Raw genomic sequence first — 26,208 nt, 5'->3', positions numbered from 1 at the left:
TATAGCCACTAACAAACTAACTTACTAAATAATGATTAACAGCATTTAGCCATAATGGAGTAAAAGTGTTACAGCAATGTTCTCCATATTAATTTTCAATATTAGCAATAGCCAATATTGAACGGCTAATTACATAGGGGGCTAGCCAGCCCCCATTAAATGTCTTCACTGTTACCAGTCAATGGGACTAAAACACTGCCAAAGAAAGGAAGCTGAACAACCTTTTGAATATCTGGATAGTGATAAACCATGATTACAAGAATGTGGCCGGTATTTTACCTGGAGTGTTTGTGATACATTGATTCTAGCTGGTATTTCAGAGTGAATTGCAATATAGTCTGGCCCAGGGTTTATACTAGACTAGCAGGACATGGGCACACTCTAGATTACAATAAATGAATGGACCCATTATAAATGCTATGTTGCTTAAATTAGCACACTGGAACTTAACGGGGTACAATTGTACTTGTACATAAATGCATCTGGTTGTACAATTAATAAGTAACCATACAAGGCTAAAACATTTATCTACAGTTTTAAGCATGTGTGCTGCACTGTGATACCTGGCAGATACATTTGTGGTGAAGGAAACACATTCATTGACAAATGTTAATGGCGTAGTTCCGGTAATGTCTTCCCACTGAGCAGGTGTTGTTCCACCTGAAATGAATGAGGACAAACAGCAATCAGAATTCCTCTTGTTAAGAATGCTGAACAATGTTAAATATACAATATTGATCCTAGTCAGAACATTTCCACTCATGTCACAATTATTATTATTATTATTACATTTACATCCCGCTCTTCCTCCAAGGAGCCCAGAGTGGTGTACTACATACTTAAGTTTCTCTTTCACAACAACCCTGTGAAGTAGGTTAGGCTGAGAGAGAAGTGCCTGGCCCAGAGTCACCCAGCTAGTATCATGGCTGAATGGGGATTTGAACTCAGGTCTCCCTAGTCCTACTCCAGCACTCTAACCACTACACCATGCTGCTCCTGCAATCACATCCCGCAAATACTACTAAGACTGAGCATTAAAATTATTTATGTATTATTTTATTTTATTTATATACTGCCTGGTTCCAAAGGCTCTAGGCAGTTCAAAACACAAATATCCATCCAAATAAATTCTTAGACGTTGCTGGAGGACTGAAAGGGACACAAACATTTAAGACAAGACAACAAAAATCCTACACCCTTTCTAATGCCCCACGATGGAAAATTTTTCACTAGGTGGTTTTAGGTCAAAAAAGGCTTCATCTTCCATTAAGTTTCATTGAGAAATTCACCCCAAGAATATCTTTTAGATCCAATCTTTAAAATACGATAGAGTGACATCCCTAAATTAACACAATAACTGTGACAGGATAGTTTGCTATGACTGGGGTAGGATCTCAATCTTTGGCAAGGGTTAATTAGGAACATAGCAAGCTGCCATACCAAACTGGTCCACCTAGCCTAGTACTGTCTAGAGTGACTGGCCATGGCTCTCCAAAGCTTCAGGCAGGAGTCTCTCCCAGCCCTCTCTGGAGATGCCAGGGAATGAACCTGGGACCTTCTGCAGGCAAGCATGCAGATGCGTTTTCACTGAGATATGGTCTCAGCCCCTAAGGGGAATATTTTACATTGTCCACATGTAACCACCCAACCAAATGCAAACCAAGGCAGACCCTGCTTAGCAACAGAGGACAATTCATGCTTGCTACCACAAGATCAGCCCCTTGGAGGGGCTGCTCCAAGCACAATCCCCTACTCTGCTATCTCCAGCAGGCATAACCTGCACAGTGCTAGATCGGAACTAAGTAGACCAGAGTTTAAATCCTCTCTCAGTCAGTCTCAACCTCTCAGCCAGGGGTATAACTATAATTGAGCAGATGAGTTCATAGAACCCAGGCCCCCAAGCTCCAGAGGGTCCCCCAACTCCATCCCTCCCTATTTTCTTCATTATCTTCCTCACTCTGAAGGGCTGCTGGGAAGAGGGGTGAACACGGGCCCCCTCTCCCCTAGCTATGCCCCTGCTCTCAGCCTCTGACTGAGGATGGTAATTGGGTGCTATTTCTCAGCTTTTTCAGTGTATGCCTTTCGACGGTGTGGACGGTTGCCCTCGAGAGACGGACTGCCCACAGAGCAGGCGTGCTGCGTCTTGCATTGCAGGGGCCCTGCCCCCGGAGCACCAGGGGAGCCCATCACAAGGGCCACCCCGTGTCACGTGCTCCTTTCCAGGGGGGAGGAGGGCTGGGGAAAACATGCTGCGCTGCCCAGTTGGGCTGGCGAGCAGCTGGCTTCTGTTCAAAGGCAGCAGACCCACGATTAAAACTGATTAATCACAAGTTGTAGATGTGGAGTGAAATTGGGGCTATCACTCTGTACTTTTCTTTTATTTGGGCTCAGAATATCCAATTAGTGGGGATTTCTAGTATTTTCTTATGTCTCCAAACAAAATACACATGACTAGAATTACATACTAGAAATAACACATTTAATATAAATCTCTGTTTCTGACTGGGTGTTTCTGAATGAAAGACCACTTCTGTCTAGTTCTGGTTTTATTTTTAACCACTTTGGGGCACAAGACACAAAACAGGGATAGCATATAAAAGTCTAGCAAAATGTTTAGGAGGAGGAGAGGAGGATGCCAGTTATAACATCACTATTAAATATTTTTTGCCATGAACCAGCAGATATAACACTGACTTCTTACAACTGTTTGGCAAATGTAGAGACAATCTCAGAGTTCTTCCCCTCAGCAAATTCTTGGTAACTGCATGTAAGTAGTCAATCAATCAATCAATCAATCGTTATTATGGTCATGGACCAGCACAATCATTATTATGGTCATGGACCGGCGTGTTTATATGAACCACTGTTCTACATACAGCCCAAATACAAGTTTAAACTAGTATTTGTAGCGAGTGTAGTGAGGCTGTTTGAACAAACCATGCTCCCCACATGATCAAGGAATATGCCAGTAGGATGTAGGACATTGTGAGAAGGTGTCATGATGTGCATGCTCACGCTCATGGCACATTACTAGTTTAAACACATGGGCCATGTTTTTGTGGGGGCAGGGGGGTGGAAATAATGTCTGAATTGGTCCTCAGCTTATTCAGTTTTGCAAGCATAGCTTAAGCAAGAGTGTTCAGTGTCACGAGCTTTAGCAGATATCAACATTATGTCACTGGTGCAAAAAAGACAAGGTGTTTTCATGAGCCTACCTGTTATGCTGCATAGTAGTCTTAGAGTGGGTGTATCACCTCCATATCCATTAATCATCACATCACTGGAGGCTTTGGGGACAGGAATAGTCATTGTTATTGGCTTATGGAATTTTCTTCTCCTCGGTTCCAATGTGACTATAGGGCTGAATGTGGCTTTGTTGCCTAATATCTTCTTTACAAGTTCATTGTGCATAGGTTGGGCCTATCCAAAGAAAGGGACAAAAGGGGGGGAAAGCATTTATTGAATAATCACCATTACCTACTTCACTTGTCTAGGTGACTCCTCCACCATCTCTTCCATTCCCATTTGCTCTTTCTTGCTGCCTTCCACTGGTCTCCTCTCCTCCTTTGTCAAGGTATCTCACCAAGAACTTGTCCTGACCCTTTAAAATTTGGACGAACAGAGGGAATACCTCACACTGCTGTTTCTAGCCAAAGCAGCCATGGTATAGCAGCTTGTTCCCATAAAAGGCAGGACTGCTGCCACTGTACTTCTTCTCTAGAAACAGCAGTCTGGGTCTATCTCCAATGCCCATTCTAGCTTTAAATGTTCAGGGCAAGAATATGGGTGGCGTGTTGGTGGCAGCAGGACAGAGAGAGTATCTCTCTGGAAGATGGCAGTAGGGTACAGGTAGGAAAAGAGGCAGATATAATTTGCAATTTGACTATTAGGCTAGTAACTATCACTAATAGCCTCAGACAAGTAATAGTAATGTTGCCAGGCATCAGAATGTTAATGTTGCCAAGAGTCGGAATGCAGGATGGGAGAGGAGGAGAAAGACTCAGAAATGAACCCTCTTCCAGTATAGAAATGATAAACTTTGTAAGAGTCACGATAAAACCATTCTGCAGTTCTGCTCAGCTTGTAAGTAAGTCAGTCGATGCTGAGCTATCCTCTCCCCTTATCATAAAAGGCAAGTGCCAGCAACAGCTGGGAGCAGGGTGTCAAGGGAAGTTCTGCTCTTCAGGCCTTCACAATTTACCAACAGGAAATTCACAGTGAAAAGATCTCTGGGAATTGTAACTTGCCAGGGGCTCTAGAGTCTTAGTATGGATTTCAAAGTACTCTTGGGAGAAGTTTCTTCCAAGAATTCTCTGAACAAGCTTGGCAAGAAAGAGCCCATTTGGAATCAAGCTCTGAGTGTGGCGGGGGGTGGGGGTGGTGGTCCATCTGTACCAAGTACAGTGACAAATTTATGTGAGTGACAATCTGGGCAGCTTCATATTTTACATCACTCATGTGAGAATCATAAAATGCTTTGTGAACATTTAACTAATCAAATCCCTTGTTCATATCTTCAAAACATTCTTTCAGGGCAAGTTAGCCTGTCTACGCTTCAGAGTTCTTTGTACCCTCTAGAATTGTGGTGGTTTAATAACAGTTTTCAAAACAGGTTACTGGGGAAATGAAGTTACATGGAGTTACTAATGTGCACAAAATGGACTTCGCATTTTGTTTCGAGCTCGAAATGGAGATGACCAAAATGTTTCGTCGAAACAGCAGCTGACTGGCTGTTTCGACGAAACAAAGCACGAGATGTTTTGAGTGTTTTGGCCATAGGGAAAAATTGGGAGACTCTAAACACCCCATTGTTCCTCATGGGTAGCTCTTAGAGACACCAAAGTGGGTGGGTGGTAGGGCATGATGGGTGCTACCCACCACCCAACCCACAAAAGAAGTGGAAAAGCAGGCAATCTGTAACAAATTTTTAACCTTGCCCCACCCCAACCCATAGGATCCTGCACTGCAATTCCAACAAAAAAACACCCCTCCATAAAGCTGCTATTTGCTCTAAGAGGGAAGCTGCATTTGGCATCAATGGCAGTTTCCCTCCTAGGTCAATAGCAGCTGGAGGAAGTGATTTTTTTCTGGGGCTGCAGTACAAGTGAACACACAATCACTTCCCACCTTTCCAGGGGCGAGGGGCTTATTAGGATGGTCCACCCGAGAAGGTTATTGGATCCAACAGGATTCCAATAAACTATGGAGGAATTTAGTGCTGGCTCCACTGGTGATCCTGTTGATGCCCTGATGGAGAATTAGAACAAACAACTTGCCAGGGCAGTAAACATGATCACTCCCAAGCATCTTCCCCGGCCCGCCTCAAAACTGGCCGCTTGGTATATGGAAGAACTACAGGGGCTGAAGCAGCAAGGTAGACTACTAGAGCTCAAGTGGAGAAAGACTCAGCTTGAATCTGACAAATTGCAACATGGAGCACATCTGACGATCTATGCTCAGGCAATACTTGTTGCAAATAAGCTATTCTTTTCTGCCTATATTGCATCTGCAAGTTCATGCCCTGCAAGGCTGTGAGAGGGCTAGTATGTGCCCCTCCTCCCTTGCATCAGAATCTGGAACCATTGATTACCTGCTGTGATGTGTTTAATGAATTCTTTATGAGAGAAATCTCTCTTATTCGGGCCAACTTAGTCTCCACAATTACAGCAGTGTCTGATGCGGAGGTGTTCAGTGACTCTTCTTGTATGGTTAGGTTGGATCAGTTCTAGTTTGTGACTCCTGAGGATGTGGATAAGCTGCTTGGAATGATGCGGCCTACCCCGTTCTCTTGACCCTTGCCCAACATGGCTTATACTATCTGGCAGGGGGGTTGTTGTAGGAGGCACCTGGTAGAGATTATAAATTGCTTCTCTGGGGAGGGCAGGATGCCTCCTTGTCTTAAGGAGGCAATTATTAGACCACTTCTGAAGAAGCCTGCGTTGGATCCCTCAGAGTTGAGCAACTACAGGCCTGTCTCCAAACCTCTGTGGCTGGGCAAGGTAATTGAGAGGGTGGTGGCCTCCCAGCTCCAGACAGTCTTGGAGAAAACTGATTATCTAGATAATCTAGATTATCACCTGCGACTGGCTTTCAGGCTGGTTATGGGATGGAGACTGCCTTGGTTGGCCTGATGGATGATCTCTAATTGGGAATTGACAGAGGAAGGTCCTTCTGTTAGTCCTTCAGAACCTCTCAGTGGCTTTTGATGCTATCAACCATAGTTTCTTTCTGGAGTGTCTGAGGGTGTTGGGAGTGCTTTGAAGTGGTTCCACTCCTACCTCCTGGGCAGTTTCCAGGTAGTGTCCCTTGGAGACTGTTGTTCCTCAAAATCTGAACTTTTGTATGGGGCTCCATATTTTCCCAATTTGTATGGAGCTCCATATCGTCCTCAGGGCTCCATATTGTCTCAGATGTTTCACATCTATGTGAAACCCTTGGGAGAGATCATCAGATTTGGTGCAGGGTGCTGTCAGTATGCTGATGACACCCAAATCGATTTCTCAATGTCTACATCATTAGGAGAAGGCATAACCTCCCTAAATGACTGCTTGGAAGCAGTGATGGGCTGGATGAGGGATAACAAACTGAAACTGGATCCAGATAAGCCGGAGGTACTCATTAGACTAAACTAATGGCAACGGGTACAGCAACCAGCCTCAGAAGACACTGAAGTGGTGGATAGCTTCTGCCTTTTAGGATCGACCATCAACAGTAAAGGATCCAGAAGTCAAGAAATATGCTGCAGACTAGCACTTGGTAGGGTTGCAAAGAAGGCCTTGGGAAGGATATTTAAATGCTTTGCTGTGTCTATACCTACAAAGATTAGAAAAGTTCAGAGAATGGTTTGTCCCATGTCATTCTATGTATGCGAAAGCTGGACTTTGAAGAAGCAAGATAGAAAAAGTATTGACGCTTTTGAACTCTGGTGCTGGAGAAGAGTTTTGAGGATACCATGGGCAGACAGGAAAACAAACACATGGGTCAGAGAACAAATCAATCCAGAATTTTCACTCAAGTCACAAATGACCAGGATCAAACTATCATACTTTGGACACATTATGCGAAGACGTGCCTTCTCCGCTACTGCCCCAAAGCTTTGGAATGTGCTCCTGCTGAAATAAGAGCCTTCCCACCTCTGACAACTTTTTAAAAGTTTTTAAAGACGCATTTGTTCACCAAGGCTTTTCATTAAATTCTGTACTGTTTTAATAGTTTTAACATTGTTTTAATTGTTAAAAATTAAAACAATGTTAATTGTTTTAATTGTTGTTTAATTAAATTGTTGTAATGTTTTGACTTTTTCTGTTGTCATTTATGTTTGTTTTATTGTAAACCATTCAGAGATTAAAGTTTTGGGAGATATAAAAATATGTTTAAATAAAAGTGCAAACGCCCCCCTCCAGCAACCCTACCCCAGAGCTGACTTTAAAATGAAACAGGATGCATAGAGGTCCAAACTGTGTGTTTACCCTAGTATGCAGGTTGACCCTGACATGTCCCTAGTTAAGGAGGACAATGTCTGATTTCTCTGTACCTGCAGTCCAACACGAATTCGCTTGGTTAGTGCTCCTTCTGGGAAGACAGCCTGTACTTGAGGAACTACTGTGCTGCTTAGCACACCTCCCTCAGGTCCAATGAGGTTACTGTCTTGTTTGATCCGGGATACTACTGCAAAGTACTGTGGGAAGTCCCGAGTGATGATGCGACAAATGCGTTTCTTCTCCAGCTCTTCTGGAGTGTCAAGCACTGAGTAAAAAAGAGAAAAAACACTTAAAGAACAATTATTTCCTACAGTACACACTGGCATTCCATAGAGATTTTACAGATATTATCAGTAGATATCAGTAGATTTTACAGATGCTATCAAGGGTGAATGAAAGATTTTCAAAATATGCTCATCTGCAAAGTGGTTTTACTTGTGGTGTGGTTTCATTAATGCCTTTGTAACGTTAATACTGAAGGAGAAGAGAAGATGGGGAGAGAAGGAATAAAAACAATGCATGTTTCTGATTACAAAAACCAGAGCCAGACTCTAACCTTCACAACTTGTACATGGAGTCAATTCTAAGCTTTAATTTATTCCCATGGACCAATGCAGTAAACACATCTCTTGCACAGCCACTTTTCTTTAAAAATGCTTTCTGCAAGTCCTAGAGCCCACAAGTACATTTGAAGTACCATGCTAGGAAAAAGGTCATGATGCTTATCCACTGGTTTTTCCATTCTTTTACTTAGCAACAATAACTTTTAGCATGCTGATGCCATGACATAACTTTTCTTACATTTAGGCTTCAATGGAATATCTGAAATTATTCTTGAACACACGAGCAGAGCCTTAGACAGATATAAAACTACTTGTCCATGTAAACAGATATCCTTGTAAAGAAGTTGATTTTTAAAAAAATTGTTTGTATTTTATTGTAGGGTTTTTTTGGTTTTTCTGTGCTTTTAAGTGTATGTGTTTTTTAAATTCTATTGTTTTATTGTTTAAGAGCCATCCAGAGAACAACTGATATAAGGTGGCCAATAAACCAAGCTGTTATCATCATCATCATTATTGGCAATCCCTACTGATAAAGAATTAAACACTACATACCATGTTTGGGGTGCAGGAGGATACTTAATTTCCTAGGGTTATACAATGTGAAAAACAGATTGATTATGCAATCATTATAACTTGTCATAATTCTCTTTAAAATTTAACACATTCGTGTTGACTTTTTCAAATTATGACATCTGGCTGACAGACAGAGCAGCAATCTGGCTGCATCCATGTGCACAGAGGCAGCTCTTAACTCTGCCAGAGTATTCCCAAGCAGCAGAGACCAACCCTCAGGGTTGGGTTGTATTTTTGGAAAGCAAAGAGCACTTGCAGAGGCAGGGGAAAGGAGCAAAAATAGCTTCTGCCTACCTGCACATGCACACCCTACTGCTTGTGGCAGGCTCTCTGAATGGGGATGCGGCTGTGCTGTGTCCCCAGATTGCTGCTCTGGATATATGCTTATTTTTAAAACATGCCAGTATGCTTATTTTTAAAACACCCTATATTAAAACAGTTTCTGGGAGTGGGGATTTTTTAACAATATTCAGCCGGAGCCTTGATCCATCAAACTAAGCCAGCCAGGCTCAAAATTCAAAATTTATTTCATTCCACCCCATGAGAGCCAATTTTCAATTACGTAGAAAAGCTACCTGTTCCATGTACCAGAATTTAAATCTCTGTGAGATTACAGGGGAGTCTGTGACTTCTGCCATCAGATCATGTTAATGGACCACATGATCCACAGCCCCTCTGAAGAAGGGCTGTGTGGCCTCAAGGAGCCATCAGTGTCCTTGTGCTGAAAGCTTCTTGTGCAGAGGACTGGCCATGGAGGAAGAGCAATTTTCATGTCTCTCCCGCCACCCACAAAGTCCTTTCTGCATGCATAAATACATTCCCGAGGGTCACATCACTCCTTCTTCTGCTGTTGTCTGATTTGCAAGAAGCCTTCAGTGCAGAGAGACTGGAGATTCTTGATGGATGTGCACTTTTTCTTCCATCACCAGAATCATGTGGGCCACTCTTCCTAATGTAGAATTAGTGATGTCACCCTGAGTGCAAAGTTAGCTGATAGAAGACCACAGTATGAGTTAGGATTGCTCCACATTCATCATTTTTTTAGCAATTATTCATACTGGAAAGTTTGTCCATAGTAAGTAAAATAAAAATAAAAATCTACGTAACTATCAACTTCATGTCACCTCAGTGCCAGATAAGAAATTTCATCTCGTGCCCATAAATGTGACCCTACTAAATGGGCAAAGAGGCATCTTTTTAAGTAGTGCTTCTCTTATATTTAGCAAGGAGGTAACATCCCTTCAGCAGCTCTTGCTGCTGGCTGACATCCAGACTAATTTTGTTTGCACAAAAATTGCTGCATGTACACAACAGGGAGAGGCAATTTCCACTCATCTCCCCTTCCCTTTCCAGCTCACGGTGCCTCTCAAAAACATGTCCCAGAGGGTCCTGATCCCTCAAAAGACATCTTTTCAGGAGGCACAGTATGCTGCAAAGAGAAGGGGAGATCAGCAAAAATCACTCCTAGCCCATTGCACATGTGCAGTGTTTCTTGGTGTGTGTATTATTTTGAATTGCGGCCATTCTCCTTTGTTTTTCTTTTTTGTTTTAGCCTGTGTGTTATCTTGGGATGGATTGATTGATTAAGTGCTGTCAAGCTGGTGTCGACTCTTAGCGACCACATGGATAAGATTTTCTCCAGGATGATCTTTCTCAAATATTTTGCTATACAGCCCATTTTGAGAACATTTTTCATTAAAAACAAAACACAGTATATAAATATTTGCAATAACAAGAAAAGGGGAACATTTTCTAGGAGGGAAGAACACCTTACAATTGCAGGGCAATACATGACTCTGTATGCGCTGTGCTGACTTAAAGAAAGAAGGCAAGAATCATATGTCCTTTAACAAGCAGGATACCCTCTGTCTTATCCTAATGATGTAACTAGATTCCCCATAATTTGTCAGGTTAAAATGCTGATTTATTAGAATCCAGATATCCAACTCTATTGATTGGAGCACATGCCATTGAACATGTTGGCTCAGAGGAGAGTAGGCACCAGATAATGTAAACAGTAAATAGCATTTACTAAATATGTATAGAAAATTATTTATTGTTGTAGAGCTGATAAAACAAAAAGTCATAATTTAAATGCCTTGGTGTAGCTTTCAAATCTTTCTCTCTTCTGTCAATCAAATGGAGTACCTTCGTCCATTCCATTTAGGATTTCATTCAGTTCATCCTCTGTATATTCACAGAAATGTTCCTTCCAGTTGTCTCCATTCTCACTGCGCAGGATGACCAGCTCCCTTTCTTTACCACGTAGAGCCGCAAAGTGAGGGATCTCGACAATCACAGGCCTATTATAGCAACACAGCATGTTAAAAGATTGTGAAAATAAGGAAACAAATAATTATGGATATATATATATAGATATATATTAGTCTGTTACAAAGTGACCTGGAATTCTGTGGGCTTTTTGCCATACCTGAATATGACCCCAAAAGAGCATACAAATAGCACTTTGGTGTTATAGCTTGCTATTAAAACCAATGAGCATTTATTTCTACATCCCCCCACAAAAAAGGCACCCACAATACTTGCCAAACTAGCAGGGGCTTGAATAGGGACTGAAATATTTGTTCTACAGATTAAATTCCATAAATGAAGCTTGTTTTGATGCACGGAACCCCTGTACAATCACATTTATCATGCAAACTCTATTGTTATGTATGTACTGTATATGGATACTTAAAAGAAAGAAATATGATCTTACTTATACGAGAGAGAAATATTTAAGCAAAAGCCCACCAGTGTCATTAATCTGTACCAATTTTAAATTTATTTTTTACAATTCAACCTATGACTTATTTCCCAGACTTACATTGTATATGAAAAGGCTGATAGAATTACTCTACATTTCTAGTAATGAAACATCATAATTTTGTTCAATGTGAACATATGGTGTGTGTGTCTGTGTGAGTGAGAGAGAGTTATATACATATGCATATACATATATATAAACTTGCATATTCCACGATTGTAAAAACTATAGATACATTGTGTATCAATAGTTTTGCCACAATAATTGAATCGTAAAGGTCAACTTGTATGTATTATGCCAAGTATTATGTTATATCCAACATATAACATATCATTATCGTTTTGGTGGCAGTGGAGTGTAAATATGTGTACAGTAGATTCCTTTGATTCCAATCCAGGTTGCTTTGCTACAGACATCAAGCACGTAACGGCTATAACAACTGGTACATTTTTACAACTAGGAAGTTCTCATGCTAAAACAAAAATGGAGGTTAAGGATCTTTAAGAAAAGATACAAACATATCACCAAAACAAAAACCACATACCACGAGGGCTGGAAAATGGTCTACTAAAGGTTAGGGATACAAAATTTAAAATCATAGAAAGGGACAATGTCATGGGCACAATGACATAAAAATAATATTGCAGAAGGAGAAGAATGGGAAGGCCAGCATCCATCAATTTGTTTTAAGTCTCTCCTACCCAAGAAATTTGGTCCCAGGAGGCCCCAGCTGAAGGATTCGGCTGACCAAACTTTCTCCCTCATTAAGTGGGGGAGGAGCCGTAGGCAGGTGAAGTTTACTGAGTACATCCAAAGCAGCAGTGAAAGAAAGAAAATAAATAAGCTTTATGGTGTTTTTTGTTTTCCAGAACCCCAGTGCCACTGCCTGCTCAGAGAAGAATTAGGCTGTACACTGAACAGGTTTCAGCCTGGATTTGTTTAGGTATGTCCCACTCGTTACCAGAATTAATAAAATGAGTTCCTATGTTTTAGAACCTATTGTCCTTATTGGGTTCAGTGATATGTTAACCTTGCTTCTGATATTAATGGGAGCAAGATCCAGTCTTTGTAACTGATGAGTAAGTTTGTTACAATGAAACTTGGCTTGGCAGGAAGTGTTCAGTGACTCTGATTTCACTGCCAGGACACCACCCAGGAAAGTGCCCAGCAGTACAAGACAAAGCCTTGAGAAATGATATGAAGACTCACAACACAGGTGAGTTTTCATTGACATTCCTCATAAGGCTGAGAGAGAGAAAAAAGTTGTTGAGTGTACTGTGAGTGTGTCGAAGGAAGAAAAACAGTTAGAGGAAAAGAAGAACTGAAAATACAAAATGTGACAGCAAAGGCATTTTTACTTTGGGTTTGATGCTTTTATTTAAAACATTATCGAGTTTTGAAGACAATCTCAAAAGAAGGGAGCTTCATGTAAACCCTAGAAGCAATCCCTTTATTACAGATGTGCATTTTTCCATAATTTAAGGCTTAGAAGTCTTCGAGTTCCTCTACTGAAATTCAACAACAAAATAGTGTGGGGAGGGAAGGTTGATGGTTTCCCCTCCTATGCTGCCATCTTGTGAACCACTAGCAGCTTCCCATTCCTTCTCAAACCCCACCCTCCAGAGCTCATGCTAGTTAGGAAGAATTGGCTGAATGCCTTGGGGTGGGTGTGAAACATGTTTGATTTGCTTCACAATGGATTTAAGCTGTTCCCTTTTCCATCTTCATCCTTTTGTCTCTTTCCAGCTGAAGCCATTCGCTTAAAGCAGAGGGGATTTCCTTTGATCATCCATTTTTGGATGCCATCATTGATAAGGGACATTGCTGCTAAAATAAAAGTGTTGAAAACTGCTAGTTTCAGCAGAAAATCGCTAAAACAAGTGCAGCAGTAATTGCAGGTCAGATCTTTCTGTGGGGTACTGCAATACAGAGGATAAAATAGCTCTAAGCTGTCCTATTGCCTCATCCCCAGAAAAATCATAGGTTTGTGCTTCCCAGGCAGTCCCAATTACTGACAAAATTCCCACTGAGAGAACACAAGTTCTTTCTGAAGGCAGCTTTAGCTTGAGTTGCATTTTTCAACAGGCATTAAAAATTTGCTTTTAAATACATCTGCTATTTTATTAATCAGCCTTAAGTGTGGAATATGTAATTAATTGGCTACAATTGGAGAATGATTTCTGCTTTAACAGCCCAGCATGGATTAAAAAGATTTGCTCCAGGAAGCACACCAAACCTTGAGTTGTAGCTATTGATGCTTTGAATGAAAAGGCACACTATGTACAAGCTAGCTAAATTATCGCTAGTCTGTTTCACCCAGCATTACAGACTATACAGTAAATCTGCTACAGTAGATGACCTTATTCACTTCCACTGATGAAGCCACCCCAGAGTAGATCACAATAAAGCAATTTATTTCATGTTTAATATTTGTTTGGGGCAATCAAAAATTCTTACCCAAGGAACTGAGCACCAGACGGTCCAACTTCAATTAGACGGCTAGCCAGACCTTCTCCTTCAACCATTGGAGGCATTGTGGCCAATCTGTGACGTTTGACCAGCCGGCAGGTTACTCGTGTTGGAGCAGTGCACTTCCGGGGCGGAATAATAATTCGAAGCCCGTTGTGTCTGCAACCCCGCATAGCACCTCCTCGAGCATCCACCATGAAACTGACCAGGAAACTGAAATTGGGAAAGAAAATTAGGTATGATTTGAAAGCCAATCTTAATGGGTACTACTAAAAATGTTTTCACTTTCAAAACAACAAACCACACACAAACATACTGACCATTCTTAGTGGGTAAAGCGACAAATAATTTATGTTATGTTGGATGCCTTATATCTGCCACTTAAAATGTCTCATTAATTGATATCTATGATTTAGTCTCTTTTAGTAACAGTATTACTAGAAATTAGAGCACAAAGGAAGCTATGTAAACTCATGTCTGTTAATGGGAAATTTCCAAGACTCATTGATATTTGAGTATCAGAGTATGGCCCTATGTGTATTCCAGGGTCTGCAATTATTGGAGTACAATGGATTACATCATGTAACTGCATGCAGCACTGCAATTGTACTTAACTATAATATCTGTGCTGTTGTTATGATCAAACCGTGTTCTTATTAATAGTCACATTACTCTGATTATAAAAGGTGTTCAGCTAATGAGAAATGATACAAAGAATATTATAAATAGCAAGATGTCAGTCTCAATTTTTGTAGCTTTTTATAGCTCAAGATTATGTCAATTCATAGACAGTGAACAAATATTCTACGAAGCCGCAGGATGCTGCAACTACAACTTCAATTAAAGTTTCCTCGGCATAACATCTACTGTACTTGAACCTGAATTCTAAACCTCTTTCCTAAAAAATAAAAACAAGCTAATATCTAAGTTTCTTTTAAAGCTATCAAAATGCCCAAAATTTGTGATAAAATGTATTGAAAAGTGGCCATAAGATCAGCTAGAATAGACTGAATAGGCAATACCAACTCCATTTTCCTTTTCCAAGTGGCTATGCTACATTTTCCTTTCCTGTGGTCTCTGTTTTCTCCATCTTTCAGACTCTTAAGGTAAAACTGCATCTTTTAATACTTTATAACAATATATCAAAACCAAACAGACTTTGTCACTTTTAGATCATATTTCACCTTCAAAACCTTTTACTAGACAGTATCACGTGCAATCGCAGCCAACATGCAATTACAACACTCCAAACCAAGTCATAGAGATGGATAATGTTTAGGAGCTACAATCTGCCAACCGGAAGCATGTCATGCAGCTTGGATGCCATATGAAGACCTTCCCTTTTTCTCCCTTATAGGATTACAAGTACTTTTTTTTTCTCTTGCAGGGCTCTAGACCCATAACAGCAGCTTGGCAATTGGCACTGAGTGGGTGAAATGTTTCTCAGTTTGTTTACAGCCACAACAATGAAAAACTTGACCTGCTGAATTCTCCTAGTCTATGTAGATGTTAAGGTCATAGGAGCCCTACAAGAAAAAAGTTGGCAATTGTCTACAGAGTGCACTTCAGTGTGGCTGTTCTGCCACTGATTTCAAAGGGTGATGAAGTGCACTCACAGTCCTTAACATAAAGCATCTGTATGTCTTTATTGCAAAATCATAAGAACAATGGCCGACATCCTGACTAATGAAGCACACATTTTAACAGGATCTGTGGGGATGAGGTGGGAGACCTCGCCTGACTCCCCCAGTCATGTGCTTTTGCTATTGTGCAAGAGCAGGAATACTGTCAACCATCAGCAACGTGTTTCTGCTCTTGCAAAGCACCTCTGGAGTTCAGGCAGTGCTCAGAAGTATTGGTGCAAAAGTGTGAGTGCAAGAGGACTGGGGGAGTCACACGAAGGCTCCCGCTGCATCCCTGCAGACCCTTCTAACGTGCACACTTCGTTAGAATGTAAGCTAGTACATTTAGAGAAAGGAGCTTCTGCAATGTTCAGAATGCTATTTGTGTTCTTTTTCTGTACATTTCAAGTAGCTAGAAGTAGAGCTTGAATTTTAAATGCTTCTTTAATGCTTCTGGATTATTTTGAAAGGCATGATTAATGTACACATAGGTCTGGATTTGTTTAAAAGGCATGATTGATGTACACATAGGTCGGCATACTGACTAAGGCAGAATGAGAGCTACATGAGATGTGCCTATGCAACAAAAGGCTTCTACTAAGTCAGTCATGGCTATTGGGGGGTGGTATTTCCCCCAGAAGTGCTCCATGCCACTCACTCAAAAATATGCCTTGACTGTTGCACACTCCTCCAGGACTTATTTTCAGGTGGTGCAGGGCATTTCTAGGGTATGTGTAGCTTGGTGAAATTTGCACCTTCCCCCGTGCAAGCACTCATGCTGCAGTAGTTGGGAAGCTTTCAGCTTCTGGTCCTTGATGGGGTGATGCCTGGCAGTTCTGATTTATTTCTTCTACTTCTACTACAAATATTTCTATATTGCTTTTCAACCAAAGTTTACATAGAAAATAAATAATAAATAAGAATGTGAAATTGCTTATCTTTCTAGAAGTGTGGCAATAAGAGATACATCCAGGGGCGGAGCCACCATTGCGCGAAGGAGTTCAAAGAACCCGGGCCACCACTCTCAGGGACTGTGGTGCATGCTCACAAACAGAGCCACAAGCCCTATTTCCAAGTGTATTCTGGCCAGCGCTGCATTTGCAACAAGGCTGAGAGTGGCTCCCCCTGCTTTAAAAGGCAGGGAGCTGTGTTCCTGGCCAGGCTGGGAAGCCAGCACTGGCTAAGCTTCTCAAAAGTGGAACCATGTGGCTGGGGTGGGGGTGGCGCCACGGCTAGCAAGCTGAACCAGGGCTGGCGGTGGCTTCCCTACACTCCTGGGTACATCCGTTTCCAACTACCATTTGCTGTTTTAATATTTATAAGCAATAGATGCAAATAAGAAAAGATAAGCAATATTTTAAAATGAAAATGGATGATCCAGCAAAAGATATGCATGTTTATGTATTATTGATTTAATGGGAGAGTTGAGCATATGCCTAACTTCCACCCACTGAAACTAATGGGACTGAAAAGTGTTCAACTTTGACTAGATGATTCCCTAAATTTGTTACTAATTTTACTCATTCACAATTCAACCTGGTTATGTTATACGTGTGTGGATAATAACCGAGTAAATAAAAATGCACAAGATATGCAGTAGTTTGTAAACTTGATTTAAATAAAGTTGCTTGTGCTAAAGTATGTCATTTATGTCTGCAATGACATGCCACTGCAATTAGAGATGAGAGGTAACCATTAAGTTTAAGGAATAAGTAACTCTTTTGCTACCTCTTCCCTTAGGGACAATTCATGTGGGCTGCTGGATTTATTGGGGCTTTTTTGGTGGTGAGGAGATCACGTTTCACTAGTTTGCCAAAGGGGCCAGTTTTATAAGTCACAATTTGCTGCAATTTCTGCAAGCAGTCCAAGTCCAAAATATGGGGATGATAAGAGCCGTAGTCCATCAACGTCTGGGGACCCAAGTATGAAAACCCCTGGCATAATCAGTTTGAGGCCACTGAATCGAAGAAGGAAGTAACCCCCTTTAATGATCCTCAACCACAGTCTCCAAAAGCTACGTTCCTATAATCCGAACACCACCTGAACTCCTTGGCCATGACTTCTGGGTCTGGCATGTATATAACAGTCCAAATAAATAGATTTGCTGGGTCATTTGCCTAGGGAAAAGTCTTTCCAATTAACTACAGTTGTTCTCATTAATAGAACCAAAGGAGAAGGTGGCCCCCTAGTAGTCAGGGGGTAAAATTAGGCTGACTGAGAACACTGGCCTACAAGATGCACAAGGTTATTTCTCCTTCATGCTGCACCCTGGGGCTGCTAGGGACTCCTAAGCAGCCCCAGTGCTGCTCTGAACAAATGGGGGAAATGGCAGTAATGTTGCTTGCACAACTGCTCATTTAGTAACTCTTTTGCTACCTCTTCCCTCAGGGCCAGTTCACGTGGGCTGCTGGATTCTCATTGGAGCTTTTTTTGGTGGTGAGGAGATCATTTTCATGAGTTTGCCAAAGGGGCTGCTTAGGAGCCTGCAGCAGCCCCAGGGCAGAGTGTTGAGGAGATGTCATGCTACACATCCTGTAAATCACTGCTACTAAACTTCATAAAACTCACATTTAGAGAAGATCACATTTTTTGATACAAACACTAAAAAAAACACCAAACAGGTTGCTTACCTGTAACTGATGATCTGGTAGTGATCCATTGATATCCATTAGAATGGGTTCTGCACCTGCGCAGAAGCCTCTTGGAAGAGTGCCACAGCACCTCTTGGCATTTCTGCCCCATCCCACGTGATCATGTGGTTGCTATTTAAGGCGGGAAGGATACCAGCATTCCAGTTCCTGGATGACCACCAGAGCAGTTGAGCATTCTTGCTGCAAACCACAGCTGAGTTCTATAACGAAGACTTAAACTACTGCAGTGGGGAGGTTCGAGAGGGTCTAATGAATGTCAACCGACCACTACCAGATCATCAGTTACAGGTGAGCAACTTGTTTATCTGGAGCATGATCTGTTGAGCTCCATCAGAATGTGTGTTTCGTTAGCTTATTCAGGAGGAGAGAGCAGTAGTTATTGTAACACCCTTTTAAGAACATCTCTTCCAAACTCAGCCTCCGCTGCAGAGCACAAGTCAATGGAATAATATCCAACAAAGGGTAATTCTGAGGACCAGGTAGCTGCCTTGCAGATGTCCTTGAAGTAAATGCCAGACAGATGGGCAGCCGAAACTGCATTCTTGTAGATGTGCCCTGATGGATTTGGGAGGGTCCACTTTCTGATGTTTATATGTTAGAAGGATCAGCTCCACCAGCCAGTGGTACTAAAGTTGCCTTGAAATGCAGTGGCCCTGAGACTGCCCTTTATATGAAATGAACAGTCTTTTAGATTTTGTCATGGGCTTGGACATTTCCAAATAGTACAAGAGAGCTCTTCTGACATCTAGTGAATGCAGAGCTTTCTCAAGCGGTGAGGATGGAGACCTGAAGAAGGTAGGGAGCACAATGTCTTGGTTCAGGTGAAAGTCTATTACCACCTTAGGTAGGAAAGACTTATCTATATGCTGGAGCACTGTCAGGGTAGAATCTCGTGTAGGGTTGGATCCACACATAGTGCTGTCAGCTCACTGACCCCGAGGGCAGTCGTGATCACTACTAGGAATGCTGTCTTTAAGGAGATTAGTTTTAAATCTGCAGAGGCCATTGGTTTGAACGGCAGAGAGCACTAGCCAAATGCTCCATGGTTCAATAGGTTGACGTATAGGCGGGTATAGATTGCCAAGACCTTTTAGGAAGGTCTTACAGTTGGGGTGAGAAAAGACAGACTTCTCATCTCAACCTGGATGTCTAGCTGAAATAGCAGCCATGTACTTTGATAGTAGTACTTGTCTGACTGATGCTTTTAGAGGTGGAACTCTTTCGAAGATGTGCAATATCTGAACTGCTTCCACTTGCTAGCATAGTTGCTTCTAGTGGAAGGCTTTCTCTGGTTTAACATGATGTCATCTAGTAGCCTATACTCCTGGCTGTTAGTTTCAGCATGGCTAAATCTGGATTTAGCACTTAGCCATCTTCCTGCCTTAGGAGATCTGGGAACTGAGGAGGTCTTCTGTGTGTTTTGACAGGCTGAGAAGCAGTGGAAACCAAGACTGCCTTGACCAGTAAGGAGTTATCAAGATGCATTTTTGACAGAGCAGAAGCTTCACCACTACCCTCCCTATGAGAGAAAGAGCAGGGTACATGTATGTAAGTTTTTGAGTCCCGTCTATCTGGAATACACCCCCCCCCAGGGACAGTGGGTTGTGACCTGCTCTTGAGCAAAACTTCTTGCACTTCGCATTCAGTGAAGTTGCAAACAGATCTATCTTTGGTCGGCCCCAGGCCTGGAAGATGGGGATTATATACTCTTTATTAAATTGCTACTCATGTTGACTTGCCTGGGTGAAAGAATGACTCAGGTCATCCGCTAGTACATTGTCCACCCCTTTGATGTGTATGGCTTGGGGTTGGATGCAATTTCAAATGCACTAGTGCCAAATTTGGATGCTTAAGGCACAGAGAGATCTTGACATAGCCCACCCTTGCCGATTCAGGTAAGCAATCAGAGTGGTGTTGTCTAGCTGGAGCTGCACTGTGTTGCCACTGAGCACAGGCAGGAAAGCTTTCATTGCTTTAAAAAAATGCCAGGAGTTCTAGGAAATTGATGGAGCATTCCACTGCCCCTAAACCTTCTTCTCATTGTAATACCGCCCCCCACCCCCACCCCGCAACTGGACATGGAAGTATCTGTTGTCACGCATACTGCAGGGAGAGGAGAATGAAAAGGTACCCCTTGCAGGAGATTTTCCGGACATGTCCACCAGATCATAGAGTGAATGATCGGGGGTGAGGAGAAGCCTTTTCATTGGGTTGTTGATGTTCAGACAGAAGACACAATTGGAATTTCCTCATCTTTAAACGGGTGTAATATATTGTTGCCTTGCAAGATGCCATGAGACCAAAGAGATTTGCGGCACAGGCTGTAATGGCTGAGGTGCAAATGGACGGATCAAGTCCAAGATGGTTTGGAATCTCTCTTGTGGTAAGTAAGCTCTCCCTGCTTTGGAGTCCAGGATTGCCCCTATGTAGGGAATCACCCTCATCTGTTCTAAGTGAGATTTCTTCCAGTTCATTTATATTCCAAGGTCTCAGAAGCAGGTGCCTAAGATACTCTATCTGAGAAAGTAACACTTTTCTGTTTCTTGAAGCCAGCAGCCAATCGTCTAGATATGCACCAGAGACATGGCAATATATGTCTCTGGTCCTGAGGTGTGCCACTATCACAGTCATGCACTTGGTAAAAACACGGGGGGCCGTGCACAGGCCAAAGGATAGCTCCTTGGATTGGTAAACCGAGTCCCCCACCGTGAATCTCAGGAACTTTCTATGGGTCTCTCAAATGCCAGTGTGAAAATAAGCATCCCTCAGGTCTAGTGTTGCTAGCCACCACTCTTGATGTAAGAGAGGCAGGATATCTTGTAACACCGTCATACGATACACTTGTTTAGCTGACTCAGATCCATTATTGGTCTTATTCTGCCATCTCTCTTGGAGATTTGGAAGTAGCGCGAGTAAGAATCCCTCCTGTCTTTGTGTCCACCTTACTGGGACTATGGCCCCTTTTGCCAACAAGTCCTTCATCTCTTCAAGAAGAGCAGGCATTGCCTTTGTGTAGTGTATACCCTTTAAAACAGGCTGGGTCTTGAATTCTATGGCATAACCTGCAGAAATTATATTTAGATCCCAAAGATCTGATGTTATGTGACACCAGGCTGGGGCATGGCCTGCCACTCTGATGTTTTGGGCAGTTAATAGTGTTATTGTTGGAGCCAATAAGATGGACTTGGCAGACTTCCGTGGTGATGTGTAGTATGAAGGAGCTGGAGCCCAGGTGTTCAAGGGGCTCAGCAGCGTTGGGGAGTAAGGTTGGTGGACACAAATTTCAAAGAAGTTGCTTCTGGCCCTCCGCCTGTTTTTGGTGTTGGCCTTGGTTGCCTTTATTCTTAGTTTGGTAGTTTTGTTTGTTGTAAGGCAGGTAGGGCCTTCTATAGTCCCTCCAATCTTGTGACTTGTAGCCAGTCTTAGACTTGTTAAAGGAACAGTATCTTCGAGCATATGATGAAGGAGAAGCTTCGGTGAAGGTTTTTGCTGTAAAAGTGGATTTCTTGAGCTTTTCCATTGTGGAATCAGTTTGTTCCGAGAAGAGGCCTTTCTCATCGAATGGAAGCCCTTCTATTTTGTCCTTTATATTCCATTGTAGGGAAACTGATCTAATCCAAACATGCCATCTTTGTGTTACTGCAGCCGCCATGGCCCTGGATTCTGATTAAGCTGGATGTTTGGCCATGCTTAACTGCTGATGTGTCAATGCTGTAGATTTTGCTGAAGTCTTCTTAAAGCACGTCTTGAGGTATTCCAGGGACAACTTGTCCCATTCCTGATCTAAACTGTCCCATAAACAATGGTTAAACTTCATTTGCGATTTTAACTGAAAGACATGATGTTGAGTATATCTACTAATACGACGATATATTTATATATTTTATATATTTATATACTGCACTCCAACCAAAGTTCACGATGTTGTTTACAAAGAAAAATAAATAATACATAAATATCTTTCATCCTAGTATGTCTAATTTCCTGTCTTCCTAGTCTGCAGGGTACACAGTACGTATTCCTGACTTGGAGGTGGTAGCACAGTCTATAACTAGCGAGTTGGGAACTAGATGTTTTAACAGGTAAGTGTTGTCTGTCTCTTGGACCCTGTACAGACCCTCTAGTCTTTTGGAGGTTGGGGTCAAAGTGTGCACCACCTCCCAGGCCCTTGTGATGATGGGAAGCATTGGTGGGGTTACAGGTTGGGCCGAGAGTGACTTTGCCATGAAGTTGTAGTCTGGATTGTCTATTGTGGTCACTTGAGAGTTTAAATCTAAGCCAAGTGAATCGGCCATTTTCTGGATTTGGTATGCCTTCATCTCTTCAGTTGGTGGCACATGTGCAGAAGTAGCCACATCTCGGGACGGCCCTGTTCCATCTCAGGATTAGACTCTACATCAGATGACCTGTGGTGGCTATCACATCTTGCTGGGGACCAGTCCGGAATAGGATAATGGTGAGAAGACGACTGAGGAGGAGGAGAAGCAGGTGATACAAGATGAGTTTGTGTCTCAGCAGACACCAGTTGAAGCAGTCTGGTTTAAGTTTGCTTTGAAGCTGTTGTAGGTTTATTTACTTGTGGCTGTAGTAATGGTGGAGTCTCTGTTTCGGCCACTGCAATCGCCAATGTCTCAGTCTGTGTAGCAGAAGTGGCGTCACCACCAGCCTAAGTAGAAGAAGACTTATCTTTAGCATAAGAAATAGCCAATGGGTTTTGTCTTTCATAAAAAGCAGGACTCCATGGTCTTTCCTCCTGATAATTGTAGAAAAAGCCTGGGGAATTTTGGCCTAACCTGCTTCGTTGAGTAGATGTAGCAGCACGGTGAGATAAGCCACAGGTGTGCCAGCTGGTCGATGTAGCCAAGTGCATAGCCATCAAGGCATAGTGTGCTGGTGTCCGCTTCTGCAGAGTAGCAATTTGAGTGACTAGCAGAATTTGAGGACCCCTGTATCCGAAAACCCCTGGAAGGTAGCAGCCAACAGGTTGCTATAGTAGGGGTCTAATATGGCCAGCAAGGATTCAGCAGTAGAGGGATCCAGAGCTCCCTTGCCTTACTCTCCATCATCACTGTCCACCTCAAAAGTGGTTGGTTCTCGGCATCGTGGAGTAACTCATCTCAACTCAATATGATAAATAAATAATTCTGACAGGACTGGAGTATTCAATGTCGAAGGCATGTCCTGACCTATTGATGTCGAAGGAGATCGAATTGGTGTTGTGGCCAGGAAAATGGAACCAACCTTCAATGCCAAGGCCTGCACAGGTGTTGACAAAGACATATTTGCTGTCAGTGTAGGTGTTGTGGCCGTAGGCATCAGCATCGGATCACTCATCATTGAGGGCTTCATGCTTTCCAGGTTCAATGCCGAAGCTGAACCAACTGGTGCCGATCCTGACGCATCCGGTGTCGAGGATGCATGGCAGTCCATCAATGCCAAGAGACATCTTAACGTCGCTGGGTGCTCCGCAGTCAAGGGAAAGACTTGTGCTGGAGATCTCGGCATTGAGGGTCTCAATACTGAGGTGATAATCACATTTTGGATACCTGAAGGAGACGGAGCCCTCTCTGGCCTTGGAGCCTTGTACTTCTTTTTGCCAGGTTCACCAGCCTCTGCCTCAGACCTCTTTTCTCTTGGTCTTTTATCCGAAGGACACAGAGATTTGAATTAGGGCACTGAGGATTTAGACTGAGCATGGGCTTTGGCTGGGTAGGTAGAAGACACGGCCACCCCTTTCACTGATGCCGATGGAGTCAGGGGACTAAGGGCATCATCATTCAAGGCCGCCCGCAAACGGAGTTCCCTGTTCCTCAGTGTTTGCTTGGAAAATGACATGCATATCTTGCATGACGATGTATTATGGCCCTCCCTAAGGCAAATTAAACAGAGATCATGCCCATCCTGAGAGGGCAATTTCACCTTAAATTTCTCACAGCGTTTGAAGGTTTTCTTGTCCATTTTTTTCCTTTCTTTTTAGGAGAATCCATAGCTGTAGTAAAGCAAGTCTGAAGGTTGAAATACCGGGGAAATCATGCAGTAAATATCTTTTGTTTTCTCTGTTTGTAAAACTCACAGGAAAAGGAAACAGATTGAGGAGCCATAGCCACGGAGTGACCAATTGCTATGGTGGTCGAAAGGGAACTAGAATGCTGGCGTACTTCCCTCTTTAAATAGCAATCATGTGGTGCGGGGCTGAAATGCCATGAGGAGCTGTGGTACCATACCAAGAGGCTTCTGCGCAGGTGCAGAACCTATTCTAATAGAGCTCAATAGATTACGCCCCAGATCTAGAAACATTGGACAGAACCCAGATTGATGCTGCCCTCATGTTAAAATGTTGTCTATGTGCAACCATTTTTCCTGAGTCTCCCCTTCCCTCTGCCTCCCTTTATGCCTCCCAAAAATATGTGTCCAAGGGCTGAGGGACCCTCAGAAACATACACGGGGGCAGCAGAGGGAAGGACATACTCAGGGAAAATCTGCACATGTCACACATTCTAATGCAAAGGGCAGATTAGGCTAGATACTGTGCAACAGGAAGAAAGGATCACAGACTTTTCCAGGGTTTTCCCCCCATCAAAGCTGAATAACTTGGGTTTGGGGTTGTTTGATTTGCAAATTGTTGCTGTTGTGATACATCAGTCACATTGATTAGTATTGTACCAAAGGTACATACTAAAGAGCTATCCAGTTGGTCCTTTACAAATGCAGTTTAAAAGCGCAACCTTCCAATGACAAAGCTCTTTGCTAATGGAAGGGCTGAAGATTAGGAGAGCCACTTCAGTGACAGAAAACTCATGCACACAAAGTTGGGAATGTGGTGGATATGATATATAGAATAAGTATAAGCTACATGGTTTATAGGGATCTCAGATGGATTGCCATGCAAACATAAATAACCACAGCAAAATAAACAGTGGTTGCACCCTAAAAACAAAAAAGGGAGACCCCACTACACACAATCAGTTCAGATAGAATGATGCTTTAATTAGGCAGGCAGACATGCTCCTCTCATCATGTAGTTGGAAATCACAGTTCTCACTGGGCTACACCACAGCCCCACACAAAAGGTCCTCTGGTTTGGTCATGTTAATTACGGTTTGATGCAGGGGGGAAAGGAGATAGCAGCAGCCAGAGTTAGACACAGAATTAGTCGCAGTTTTAGATACAAAACAGCTTGATCAGGTTGCTTCAGCATTTATTGAGCATACAAATAGAGGGGTAAAACAGATCTGCTGCATTTTAGAGAGACAGCAAATGAAAAGAGACCAATCAAATGCCTACCTAAGCTAGTGGGAGTCTTTCTTCTTGTATGAAGGCTGTTTAATATAAGTCAAACTGATCTTTGAGGTCAATTTATATTTTCACAAATCAAGGGTGCATCCCTATGCTTAATTATGCATCATAGTGTCCCTTTAGTTTCGGTAAGATTTATGTATGTTTAAGTAAGTGAAGGCCTGCAGCCCACAACTTTATATCTCAAGGTATTTGTAAAGTGGTTGCAGCATGCTGTTTAAATAAATAATGGTCAACATTCAAATGAATGAAGTACCAGTGCTAAATGCTGTTATGAGGGAGGGGCAATTTTAGTTTATCTTCCCTTCCCTGTGATTCAAAAAATACCAAATGGTTGCATGACCCTCAGGGACATATTTTTGGGCATCACAGTGGGCCTCGTAGGTAAGGGTAGACCAATAAAAATCCCCCCATCCCTCCACATAGTACCAGCACAGCACCACTGCATAAGTGCTTTGTTAGTTTGCATTTTGATCAATAAGTTAGTTTACTGTAGAAAAGCTAAAATAGGGCTAAAACTTTCCAATGCATATCCTTCATAAGCATGTTCTTGTAGGCTGAGTATTTAAGTTCAGGTTAAGTTTGGTTCCCCTAAGGGCTATTTAAATAAATAAATGATAATACATATATATGAGCTAAGCTAAGCTGAGAATATATATATGAGCTAAGCAAAGCTGAAGAAAAATACTGAATACCCTTTAGATCCATAAGAAGTCTCCAAACCCCGTCATTTACGCCTACACACACACACACACACACACACACACACACACACACAACTGCTTA

General features: G+C 42.4%; 1 protein-coding gene across 42 annotated transcripts in view; it reads right to left on the bottom strand.

Annotated features, from left to right (window-relative positions):
• The window catches only part of ANK2 (ankyrin 2), a 509,522-nt gene that overhangs the window by 50,435 nt on the left and 432,879 nt on the right, over window positions 1–26,208 (bottom strand). For 28 of the 42 annotated variants that reach the window (XM_053254658.1, XM_053254664.1, XM_053254665.1 and 25 more), the window contains 6 exons: window positions 13,842–14,066; window positions 12,086–12,184; window positions 10,766–10,920; window positions 7,535–7,746; window positions 3,216–3,420; window positions 564–660 (listed from right to left, as the gene is read on the bottom strand). In XM_053254658.1, the coding sequence (XP_053110633.1) occupies window positions 564–660; window positions 3,216–3,420; window positions 7,535–7,746; window positions 10,766–10,920; window positions 12,086–12,184; window positions 13,842–14,066 (993 nt within the window). The remainder of the gene's footprint in view (window positions 1–563; window positions 661–3,215; window positions 3,421–7,534; window positions 7,747–10,765; window positions 10,921–12,085; window positions 12,185–13,841; window positions 14,067–26,208) is intronic. The other 14 variants (XM_053254699.1, XM_053254670.1, XM_053254686.1 and 11 more) reach the window with 1 other exon arrangement.

Source organism: Hemicordylus capensis, chromosome 5 (genome assembly GCF_027244095.1).
Source record: "Hemicordylus capensis ecotype Gifberg chromosome 5, rHemCap1.1.pri, whole genome shotgun sequence".
In the NCBI taxonomy this organism is placed as follows: Eukaryota; Metazoa; Chordata; class Lepidosauria; order Squamata; family Cordylidae; genus Hemicordylus; species Hemicordylus capensis.
This window is presented reverse-complemented; position numbering and strand designations above follow the sequence as displayed.